The 12,733-nt window shown below is 46.9% G+C and overlaps 1 protein-coding gene across 2 annotated transcripts in view; it reads left to right on the top strand.

The window, feature by feature from the left end:
- Positions 1-12,733, top strand: part of LOC121593268 (acid sphingomyelinase-like phosphodiesterase 3a) — an 81,356-nt gene that overhangs the window by 64,761 nt on the left and 3,862 nt on the right. For both annotated transcript variants that reach the window (XM_041915489.1, XM_041915490.1), the window contains exons 5-8: positions 2,207-2,415; positions 2,574-2,953; positions 12,208-12,406; positions 12,520-12,629. In XM_041915489.1, the coding sequence (XP_041771423.1) occupies positions 2,207-2,415; positions 2,574-2,953; positions 12,208-12,406; positions 12,520-12,629 (898 nt within the window). The remainder of the gene's footprint in view (positions 1-2,206; positions 2,416-2,573; positions 2,954-12,207; positions 12,407-12,519; positions 12,630-12,733) is intronic.

The raw sequence follows: 12,733 nt of genomic DNA, 5'->3' as shown, positions 1-12,733 counted from the left end.
AACAAGCAGAGCCGATGGTGGCCACACACACACACCACACACACACACACACACACACACACACACACACACACACACACACACACACACACACACACACACACACACACACACACACACACACAAAAAACCTTACAAAAGGGTCGCATCAGGCCGTCCGTTCGTTACGGTTCGACAATTTTTAAAATTCACATTCAAGCCTCATTGTCAATATCTCACTTTGTCCACCTTTTTTCTCGATTGTACTGGGGCTTTTTTGTTGCCGCTCATCGTCGTCCATTTGCTTGCCTTCGATTACTCGGAGCCCACGATCCACTCGGCCGCTTTGTTCGTCCCTGTTCCCGGAGAGTGAAGTGGTTTGCTACCTCGCACGATACTTCTGCTAAGGATCGAATTGTTACCTTCCTCTGCTGCTTCCAATTCACATGGTCAAGTCATGCCGGGACAAAATCTATTGAAGCTCATTTCCATATTTATTCACCAGTATCGTACCACCGTTCGGCCGGCTGTCGTCGTCATCAGCGTTGCTATCGTACCATTGTTCCGGCAATCCGGTTGTTATCCGGTTCGATATTCACTCACTGTGCTTAGCCTGCTCACACAGTCAGCCAAACGCAAATGAAAATAGTGCCGTTAGGGACAGGTTTCGGACCTTCACAATGGTGAAGGTGTCTCTGGGTTGCCGGTTTTAAATTTATGCTTTCACATACCTTTCGATCGAATGATGTATTGGGAAGTCTTTCGCGCAAGCCGTTTGAGCAGCCTGGCCGGCGTATTATTTCTTTGAGGTAGAACAAAATTTTTAAAATAATTTTCAAGCACACCCTTAGGCGACACCACCGTTGCACACCACCACCGTTATTGTATCGAGCGAATCTGAACAGTCATTTTTAGCGAATGCCGGTACGTGCTATTTGCGCTCTAATGTGAGTTTTCTTTTTTTTTTTTTCGTTTCCTTCTCGGAGCAAAAGTACAGTGCCAGGGTGTCCCATTTCCCTCCCCTGCTGCCATTTGAATGATTTGAATAAATTTCATGCCTCACCACCCTCAATAAGATGCGGCACAAAGATTTGGTGAAGGGGGACCAAAGCCGACGAACACCGTTTCCACCGAACCGTTCGTGATCGTACACTCATTTCCATTGCAAATGGCTTTTGTGTCGTCAGTGCGGGGGGCAAGGCGCCAAGCGTCACCACAGGCTGGTGGTTTTGATGTGGAAATCTATCTTATCCCTGTCCTCCTGCTTCTTCTGCTGCAGCAGCTACCAACACGACCTGTCCTTGCAGTGGGTGCTGGCGTTCAGGCAGAAAACTGTCATCTCATGGTCATGCTGCTCGTGTTTTCGCGGGTGTGCATTTGTTTCCGTACGCTTCTTCGTCCACACATCCCGCTACTTCCTTCCCTCCGTGCGCTTGATGATGTCAAGCAAAGAAGAAAAAACAAATTCTCCGGAAAATGGTTTCTGTTTTAGGCAGCCGCTCTTCTGCGGAAGTACACAGGAGTAAAGTCACCAAACAAGTGAATTCGCTTTCCCTCAAACTCGCATTACGCTCTCTATCGCTCAGCAGTGTTGGCACCGCCAAGTGGGGTTTTGCGTGGGGTTTTCATTTAATACGCAACGGAACATTAGCTGCTTCCCGCTGCCAAAACTAAACGAAGCGTAATGTTAAGCGACAAAATCATGCGTCCGGTGTTGGTGGTTGACAGTGTATTGGGGCTGTAGTAGTATCTCTTTGCTGGAAAAGAGGGTAAAATCCAATTATGCTAGGAATTTGTTGTAAATTAATGGACAAATAAGTATGAAAAGATTATCAAATTTTCAGTTATGATCGTTTCTTGACACTTTTTAAGGAAAATTAATACCAACAGATGTTACATCAACGGGATATCATAGCTTTTAATAAAACGCTTTAATTTAGGCAATTATAACACACTTACCATTGCAAGCATCCACTCTACTGTATGCTCCTCTCAGTGTTCTTTTCATACAAGTAGTGTTTTGTGTGGAAAGTGTCACCCATCATTATGTTGAATGTGTCAAGCGAAACGGCCTTAGTGGTATAAAAATAATTATATGCGTCACCCTGGTCTGAATCGTCACATATTTACTTCACAAACACATTTTCACTCTCTCTCTCTCTCTCTCTCTCTCTCTCTCTCTCTCTCTCTCTCTCTCTCTCTCTCTCTCTCTTTTCTTCTCCTACAGTGATGGACTTTCTCATTCTGCCAAGCGAATGCACGAAACCAAGCGATTGGACGTGCTGCGTAACATTACGGAGCTGATGAGCCGAACGTTTCCGTCACAGTTTGTGTTTCCGGTGCTCGGCCACGAGGACGGTAGTGCCAACTTCGAACAGCTCGGCGACCTCTGGCGCCACTGGTTGCCGCTCGAGGCGGTGCAAACGTTCGAAAAAGGTAAGAGCGCACGCATGGATGCAAGGATACCATTACACAGCACACGCACACAAGGCAACACCGAAAATGCCCGATTCATCATTAATTAATTACTCACTGGTTGGTTTTTTTTTTTGTTTACTTTCCTTTTTCTCTCTCTCTCTCTTCAACCACTCCAGGTGGCTACTATACGATCGAGCAGACAAAGAGCCGGCTGAGAATAATAGCTTTAAACACGAACTACATGCGACACGACGCCAAGTACTCGCAGTCGCACTCGTCCGCGGTGAAGCAGCGGCCGGACGGGTCCTACCACTACCCAGCGGGCGGCCACTACGGGGACCACCACATGGGCAAACACTACCACAGCCGGGAGGGCAGCTCCTCCGGCTATCTGTACAGCGACCGGCGGAACGGATATAGTAGCAGTAGTAACCTAGCGGACAGTGGCATCGGTGGCCACGCCAGTGCATTATCGGGATCAAGCAGCCACGAGTCGGAGAAGCAGTGGGAGTGGCTGGAGGAGGTTCTAGCAAAGTCGAGTAGAAATAAGGAAACTGTAAGTATGCGACGAACTGCCTTTTATTTGTCGGTTTTACACGAAACGTTTGTGTGAATGGTGAATGGTTTTTCATTTCAAACAGTGTTCGCTGCGGTATTTACCTTTTGCTTTCACGCGCTGCCACCGCAGACCTGGCAAAACAGTCATTTTTTCGCCTTTCTGAGCGCTTCACGCTAGGATTTCACAATTCTGATACTATCAATCAATAGTAGAGGCGTGAAGTTGCTGTCGGAACTGTTAACGCTTGACATTGACAAGTGAGCGTTCGACAGCGTGTTTTAGGAGCGGATGAACTATGCACAGTTTGTTTGATCTCTGGAAATGAATGCAGTGAGAACATCAAGACCTTTGTTAACCTTATCAAAACCGTTTGTTTGAACTAGTTTTGGTAAAGAAAAGTTGAAGAAATGCGATTTAATAAGTTGGCGCCTGAAAAGATGCTATCAAGCGCCTAAATGTATGCTATTTGATAGCAAAAACATTTTATTAGTGTGTTTTCCTTGTCTTAAACGCCTTGCAAGGCAACAAGCAATCAAATTTAATTCAATATAATTATATTGTAAATTAAAATTCCAACTAATCTGAGTTCAAATGCCCAAAACCGCACCAAATCGCCTCCATTGATTCAGCACTCCATTAATTGAAGGTTACAAAATTTCACCGAAAACCCAAAACACTCAACGGGAATCCGGGATTCGTTGTGGTGAAAGTTGTTCTGCTTCAACTAATGTCAAAAAACTTCACTCAACTTTAAACTTTGAGCTTTTAAACTTGAAAGCAAGCGTCTTTAAAGCAGTTAAAGCAACATGAGCTGTCGAACACCACGTCAGCTAGCGTGTAGCTGTGTAACACGCATCGAACAGCGGACTGCATTGTCACTGCTGGAGCGAATGAAAACTCGCCACGCGAGAAAAAACAGGGGTAAAGTGCCCACCAACAAACTGCACCGTAATGAGTATCGAAACAGGGCGAAAACATCACCCACAGGCGGCACGGGACGGTGCAAAACTTTCCCGGTGGTGATGGAGAAAATTAAAAACAAAAAAGATCTCCACCGACGACAAAGCCAAACGACGCAGAAGTTTCTTTCCAGTTCCGCGCAGCGTTTGTTGCCGGCTGCTAGTATTGCTGCATCAGTATCAGCAGGCGAATCCCCTCTGATCCCGAAGCCCATTGTCTATCCAAGACGTGATATTATTTTTCTCCACTTACGGAGCTTGAACGGTTTGCCCTTTTTCTTGCTGTCCTTCCGTTACACTTTGTCGTCGTTTGTTGCGTTGTGTTTCGCCTGTATCTTTGTTGGTGCTACTGCTGCTGCTACCCTACTCTGCTGTGTTGCATCCTCCGCCAACCGGCAACCAAAAGGATCACCATTAGTGTCCGTGGTGGGGTTATGAGATTGTTTTCATTCTTTTCTGCCTTTTTGTGCTCTCTGCCAGCCGGAGAAAACAAGAAGGATGTTACAGAGTTTTCATCCGCCTTCCCGCTACCCTTGCGCTTCGATCCAAATGCATCCTGAACGTCACGAACGGACAAGCAAAGCGGAGCACTTTGTTGCAACACGTGAGGGATGGCGGCTCTGTGCTAGGAATGGAAGGAAAATTAAAATTAATTAAAAAAGTCCACCAGCAACAGCAGCAAAGTTCTGCTGCGAAAGGGGATGAGCGTGGGCATTGGGTGTACACGGTTCCGAGTGTAATCTTTTTCGCGCTGTTTACAGTGTTACAAACACACACACTGAAGCAACATTTGCCCTTCGCCAGGGTTTTGTTGCTTTTAATTTTGCCTTTTCTTTCCGGTACAATCCATCCTTCGACAAAACCACCGCGACCCGGCACCATTTGGCCGTCTACATTTGCACAATCTGTGACGACGCAATGGCGGTAAGACACCCGACAACCGTTCGTTTACGCGTTGCCAACGATACCTCGTGTTGGAATCCCGTTCTTAGCTGGTCGTGGGATTTTTTTTGCGTTTGCTGCTCTGCCTTAAATGGCCTGCTGCTTTCTGCTTTCTCCTACCAAAGCGCCAACGATCATCCGACCATCGTAAGGCTGCCGCGAACAGCAAGCGCTGATTTTGCTCATTAAAGAGAATCGTTTTATGCGCGCTAGCCGGTGCGTGTGGTACGGCTTTGTTCGTTTAGGTCAGTTTAGGCCGGTGGCGGTTTTAAAAAAGATATGGTCCTCTTTACTCAAGACACACAATCTAAATTCATTACAAAGGTTCCGTCGGGTTGGTTGGGGTTGCTTTGGGTGCGTACTCTCGCATGCGCCCGCAAATGGGAGATGTTTGCAGATCGTACAAAGCACGATTAAGGAATTGAAAGGGGGAATTTAGGGTTTGGGGGACGAGTTTTGTTTTTTTTTTGTAGTCATGTTGTTTGTACCACGCAACGAGGTTTTCTTTTTCTGCCTGCGACCAAATCCCTTCCCATTATCCACGCGGTTGTTAATCTGTTGGTTAATGAAGTTTTCAGAATTTGTTGTGTATTTCGCTTTCGCTCCTATGCGCCACTGTTTGCGCTGTTCCTTCCAGCTACGCGTGCTTTGCCATCTTCATGACATCCTTTTGTTTCCCTCGATGTATACACTTCCCTTTTTTTTGGTTAAATTTTAAATCAGTTCAGGCCTCTTGGTACCGGGCTGGAAAGACGAAGCGAAAGAGTATGATGAGGAAGAACAAAATTAAAAAACACACAACTACGAAAAGGTAAGCTCCAGCCGCAGGCTAATGGTTAAGAAATGTTTCTTAATCTGTTGCCGAAAGTCCCACAGCCCGGTGTGCCTCTGTTATGAAGGCAAGGTGTGGTGGCCTTTGCCTTTTTAATGAGATAGGCATGGGTGAGATATTAAAGATAGAAGGGCAGAGTGTGCGCAAAAAATGTCCCTTAAAGCAGGCACATGCTGCACACAAAAAAACATGCCCTGATGGAACAGGATTTATCAACTAAAGCACCCGCTAAGACGGTCTTCATTGCTTGCCTCAGTCCGACCGACAGCTGCAGACGACAGACCAGCGCGGCCTCGGGGAGGTTTTTTTTTTTGCAAGAATGTGCGTAATGATGATACCAGGCATTGGCGCAGGTAATGACGGCAGCAGCGTAGGTACACCCTTCGGTAAGGGTGCAAACGGTTGGCCAGCACGGGTGCGGGAAGTAGGTGGCCCGCTGGCCGGTAGCCATTAGGGAAAGTCGTTAATTATAGCACACCCACAAACCCAGCCAGGGAATGATGAAATTCGTCCGACTTTTGTCCGAAGAAAGATGTCGAGCTAATGCTAGTTTCTTAAGCCCGGGGATTTAGTTCGCTGCTGCTAGATGACGACTATTGGATGGGGGAAGTTTGGCAACAGTGGAGTCGTTGGTGGACTTTTGAGCGCACTTTTGGCAGTGAATTAAGTGTGGAAAGTTTTCAGCTCGCTCGTCTGCGTCTGCTCTTGCTTTACTTCATTATGAGTGTAGCTGATGAGTGTCCCCACCACACGGGGGAAAGTGAGCGAAGAAATGGAGCGATGGGCAAAGATTAATCCCTCTCCCAAACATGTTCCCATTAACGCGCTAGCGCTGGCCTGCTGTCAGGTGCGGATTTGGTGTCACACAGCGCCAGTATCGCGCGACCATTAAAAGCCTGAGCCTGATTAAACCAAAACTTTAGCTCCAGTTTTATCGTGCCGGCATGCTGGTTCCTGGGACACGCCGGAAGGGCGAGGGACACACACGACGCGCGTGTGAATCGTTCATTTTGTGCAAATATTTATCTCACCACGTGTGTGTGTGTCGAGGTTTCCGCGTAAAGTGAGTCCCCCGTTGTCACTAATTGAGCTTTGATCTTTGGTGCGTTTCGGGCGAATCCCGGCCACGTCCACCATTATTGGGACCCGGGGGTGCTTTACTTTCTGTGTTCGCACCCGAGAATGATACTCCATACCTTACTCCCACAACCCCCCCCCCCCCCCCCCCCCCATGTGGACGACAGCCCATTGCTGTAACTCAAAACAAAACCGACACGCGGGGCCAACACCGCACGAGCGCGCAAACATTATTTCAGTTTACCGTCGACGGTACGGTTTGCGGTTTTGCGAGCGGAAAATGCGCCCGCTCTGACCGTGCAAACATAGATAATTAGCGGACAAAACACGGCGGTGGCGGTGGTACGCAAACACGCGGGTCAGCTTATCTGGAAGCGCTGTGTCAGGTGAAAGGTTTGACACTTTCACAAATTGTCGAACGCTGGGAGGTGGCTTCAGCGTGGCCGTGCGTGGAAATCCACACCATTCCTGGGAGGTTGGGAGGGGGGAAATTTCTGGTCAGGCGTTATTATTTACGCCTGTCGTTTGTGAGGCCGGTTCTAATATTTTAAATAAGTGTAAAAAATTTACAAATGCTGTGGGGTTGAAATTTATAATTGGAATGAAATATGAATGAAAAATCTTTTGTAGTTAACCATTTCCACTGAAATGTTGCAGAGGACGTGGACGGTTTACACAAATCTAACATTTCGTGGCGTTTTAAAGTATGTATCACGCTTTTAATACAATGAACGATTTATGACTTATTTTATGAACTTATAGTAACATTCTTCATCTACTTGGAGCAACGGCCTACGCGGACATGCCGGCCTTTCAAGGCTTACTAGACTTAATTCATTACCACACAGCTGGATAATAATCCTTGCAATGGAGAGACGGTCCATTTCAGGCTTGAACCCACGACGGGCATGTTATTGAGTCGTTCAAGTTGACGACTATACCACGGGACCGCTCCCTCATAGTAACAATTATATTGAACTAAATTCGATGCAAGGACATTGTATATTTACACTTTGTTATCACTAGCTAAGCTTTTATTACATTTTTACTTTTAACTATAAATCTGTGCATGCGAGAAGAAAACTAAAGATGGTATTTTGTAGCTTTCTTATTAGACTATCAGTTAACAATCCATAAATCAAGTAAAAAAAATATGAGAAGGATGCATCTACATTTGACAAAATCATTAAACTAGAAGGACTTAAATACAATAATAATCTAACTATTATTTGCTGGTGTTTAAAGACACTTTTCGAATATGAATCCAATTCGTGGCCACATTTTTAACAAGAACTTGTAGAATGAGAAGAGATTTCAAACCGAACGAAGAGTGACTTTGTCATAGCAATCAATAATGCAGACTAAATATCACAAAAGAATTCCGCTCGTCTTTAGGCAGCTCATCGTACCGCTGATAACTATCGTGATGGGTAGCATAACGATGAATATTATGTTTATTGTACCGCTCAAATTACTAGCACTGTCGTCAGTGAGCGCCCATCATGCCGGAATGTCTCGTTGCTTGTAGAAAATGACACCGCACTTCCTCAGAATAGATGGCAGGCGACAACGGTTCCTTCAAGGGTGTAATACCAAACCGTGCTGTACTATTTGTCGTCGCGTTCCTACCCGTCGGAACGCAAAGTTATGCCAACGGAGCAGTGGTGTGCCCGTCCCCCGCAGGCATGTTTACCGAATGGAGGGGAAAACTTTTTGGCCCACCCGGCGCAAAGTTCCACTGTCCGCAGTTCCGATAAATGAGCGCCGCGACGCGCTTTCGGAAAAGTACCTACCAAGCGCCCCAATGCTGATGAAACTTTGCCAACCGATACTGCAAACGTCGCTAGCGGGCAATTCGGGAGTGACTGGAAGGCCTGGCTGATCGGTGGCCGTTGCCGAAGGGACGCAGCATGAGTTTGCGCGTCAAAACGTCGAACGCGCTGCTGTGCCGAGGGTGCTACCGATCCGTGTCACACTGTCACAAATCGGGTGAACTTTCCTCTTCCGGCCAATCCCAATGTCGGTAGCTAAAGTGGGGGGGGGGGGAGAATGAGGAGCGAGGGTTTGCGCTTGGGTTTGACTAAATGATGCTGCGAAAAGTGTGTTCGGCTCACTTTTGCGTCGCTTCGAAAGTCGTTATCGTTGGGCGAGGTCTTTTCCCTTTTTTCTGTGTGTGTGTGCTTTATTTCTATCCCGTTCTACTTCGACACTTCTTGGGGGCAGTGTTTTTGTAGCATCACGCAGCCAGCGATCGAAGCGATCGCAAATCTGTTTGTTTTAAAATCTCCAACCCACGGTGGGGCGCAAAGTTAGCGCCCCGGTGGACGGTGTGGGAGATATCATTTCCCAACCCAGAACCCGCATCTCGCCAATGACGGGGACGAGGCTGACGAGCGAGTGGGTTGGCTGCGGCTGGAAAAGCTGGAAGTAATCAGCATCCTGCCCGTAAGCTGTCCGGTGCAGCTGATAAAATTAAAACTAAATTAAAAATCGATTAACGCCGCTATTAATGGGAGCAGCTCGGGCTCGAACCGGCCCAGCCCGGTACCGTTTTGTGTAGCCGCTTTCAAAACCCCTTCGGCGGATCGGACCAAAGTTTTCCCGTTGAACGCGTGCGGTGTTTTGCTTGCTGTAAAATTAAAAGCACGAGTAGAACTTTTCCCATTGCGTTCTTTTCTTTTTCTGTTTTTGCTTGGTAAGATAATTGCGCTCCGGCAAACAGCCGAACAGTTGGCTGGCCCAGTTTGTGTGCGATAAGAGATAATGCGAATCGTTTTGGCAAACACGTTAAGAAGGGTGGTTAAAAATTTATTGCGAAACAATGGATCGGATGCTTAAGATGGGAAAGATAAATTAGATGGCTCACTTTCAGAAGTTGAATCAGCAGAATCAATGGAATCGATGGGTTCTCTTAGTGGATTGAAAAATACTTTAAATTAATGCAGGTCGGTATTCCCTTTACGCTGCTCTCAAGCACTCACCTAGTACGAACGCAACCTACTCACTGCTAATAGACAGCATACAATTGAATTTCTAATGCAACTAACCTACCCATCACTCAACCAAACGTGCAGCGATGATGGGCAGCCTACGCCACCGTACGGACAACCCGTTTCACTATTCAATTGCTCATGCAACATCACGAACGCCAGCGGCCAGACATCATTCATACTATCTGCTCTACCGAGAGCGTCGTCCAAGCGAGACCCCGTTCCGGGGCAATCATCATAATCATCAATCAGCTCGATGGGATGCAATGCAGCCGAGACAAGCGTACCATGATCGGAATTGCCAACGACGGTAGATACAAACCGCAGCCCGTAAGCCGGCCGAGATTCGAGCGCCATTCGATGTACTATTTATTCGATGCGGTTATTGCACGTACGGGGTCATTCCGGGTCATGAGACGCTTCCCGATGTCCATCCCGTTGGGTTATTGTTACTCTCCGTTCCTGATGCTTCTGCAAAAGAGCAAAAAATGCTCACGGATAACGGATAAAACAAAAGCAACACTGATGCCGAAATTGATTTACGAGCCAATTGGAGCGATCACAATTCGGCAATCCGTTTATCCGCCCGGCGATAGATTGCTTCGATTCTATGCATACTGGCAAAGTGGTGCAATGCCTTTGTGGAGTTTTATTTTCAGCACAACTAATCAGATTGAACGAAGGATGCTTAGAGATTGGGGGAAAATTTCCAATAAGATATAAACAGCCTTAAAATATGCAATCCGCAAGACAAATGCCCTTCAATGACTGCATCTCAAGGCAGTTTTATGCCACCTATGTGGTTTGTGGAAGTATTTCAATAATTTCAAATCAAAAACCCAAACAAACGAAAACGTCATTGTAATAAATGAAGTCCCTCTCAATGTCATTAAAGCTACAAAGTTCTGGTAATTGCTCTGAGCCCAATGTTTTGAGTTCGCATGAATCAATTTCGAAATTGTCCGCTGCCCAAGTGAACTTCCGAAACCTTCCGAATCACCTGCAATGTTGTTGTAATCCCTCAGACTGTAATGGCGCTGTAATAACAATTTATTTTTTCCCACCCTTCCCAACACCTCTCCTCTCACTCTCGTCTAGCAAAGGCTAAAGGTTCGCGCGACAGTTTCAATTTATGTTCCATTATTTGCAATCTCCAGACGAATGAATAATTGAATCTGTGCGCTTCGGTGTTTGCTGCGGTGCGGCACCAAAGCGCTTTCCGACTACCTCTAACTTTGTCATTTGCCACACCCCACCCTCCTTTGCACCTGCCAAACCCAACCCTCCCCCGGTAGTGGTGGTTGTGGTTAAGCGCCCGGGTTGAGAAATATTGGTTGGCTCGTTGGGAATTTGGCCAGAGATTTACATCTTACATGCATTAACAATTCAACCGCTTGTCACAAGTGTGGCGAAACTGTGTAAGCCGGCCCGTCTCGTCCCTTGCCAGGTCAAAGCGGTAGCAGAAGGACATTCTGATACCGAAAGCTTACTGAAAGCTCTACGCTGTGTTTGTGGGGGCAGTATGTGTGTGTGAGGGTGTGTTAGTGAAGGAAGGTCTTTTTGTTGACGTTGAGTAGGACATCTGCTTCTTCAAATCAATATCTCGAAACCTCTTGCCGGTAAAATCGCATTAGTTTCGAAAGCCCCGGTAGGTGGCTCCGGACCCCACGGCGCCCCTTGGAAAGCACTGGTTAAAGGATGGATGTCACCGGCACCAATGTCTGGCGGCCCGCTCTATAATTCATCATCCCCATGTCGAAACGAAACGACCAATCTTTCGAATCCATTAGTCATACCGTCGCTTTTCTCGGATGAGAGGCACTTTACAGAACTCGTCTCGTTCGAATGACTTATCGCTGCTGTTTTTTTCTTTCTTTGACCATGCTGCCCCCCAGCACTGCTTTCCAGCCCACCCCATTGGGAAGCAATTTCGGAAAGCTCTTTCCGAAATAGCGTCCTACGCTACGCACCTGGCTTTTAACCTGGCTGTGGTTTTATGACGATTTTATGACAATCAATATCCAATTCCTCGAGATTGTGGTTCATTTATGTGGCTAACAGAGTCAAAGCCGGCCCAAGATGGTTGACTCGCTGGCTACCTGGCTGTCTGATTTGATAGGTTTCTAGGTCCTCGGTTTGATCCAATCAAAGCGTTCACTCATCACAAAAAGAGAAAGGGCAGACTAGGCCGATATCGATGGTGAAAGTGTTACGGTGTCGCTTTATGTCAGGACCGGACACAAACTGCTGCCCCATGTCCCCATGCACGAAAGTGGCCGAAAGCGTTCAATTTTGATGTCTTAAGTTTTATGGCTTCATAATTGAATTTTTGATACCGCAGAATGGTTTTGCTTGTTTCATTCCCAGCACACATACACCCAAAAAACCGCTTACTAAATCAAATCACTCAACGTTCTGCTTTCTCTCTCCCTCTCTTGCACACATGCGCAGGTATATATCGTAGGACACATACCACCAGGCTCGGACGAGCGCCACATTGGCCACACGGTACCGTTCGGGCATTCCAGCTTCACCGAGAAGAACAACGTGCGCTATCTGCGGCTGGTGAAGCGATACTCATCGATCATCCAGGGACAGTTCTTCGGCCATCTACATTCGGATTCGTTCCGAGTGGTTTACAATGAAGTTGGTAAGTGGAGCTTATGGAGCTTTGCCAACGAAAAGCAACAAACTCAGCCTTTCCTTGGTAGTGTTGTTCCTCTTGGCATTGACGTTTGTTCCCTTCTGTCCCTCTTTTATCAGGAAAACCTGTCTCCTGGATGATGATTGCGCCATCGATAAGCCCCCGGAGAAGCAGCGAATCTAACAATCCCGCCATGCGGCTGTACAAATTCGACACCGATACAGGGCAGGTAAGGCGGCGCACCGGGGCGACAACTTCCACAAACAGACACAATCTAAACATAAACATTCTTCGTTCCACAACAAACTTCGTTTTTTTCCCCACCGCCGGACA

The sequence above is a fragment of the Anopheles merus genome, chromosome 2L, assembly GCF_017562075.2.
Source record: "Anopheles merus strain MAF chromosome 2L, AmerM5.1, whole genome shotgun sequence".
Taxonomy (NCBI): Eukaryota; Metazoa; Arthropoda; class Insecta; order Diptera; family Culicidae; genus Anopheles; species Anopheles merus.
The sequence above is the reverse complement of the archived record's forward strand: the minus strand, read 5'-3'. Positions and strand labels throughout refer to the sequence as shown.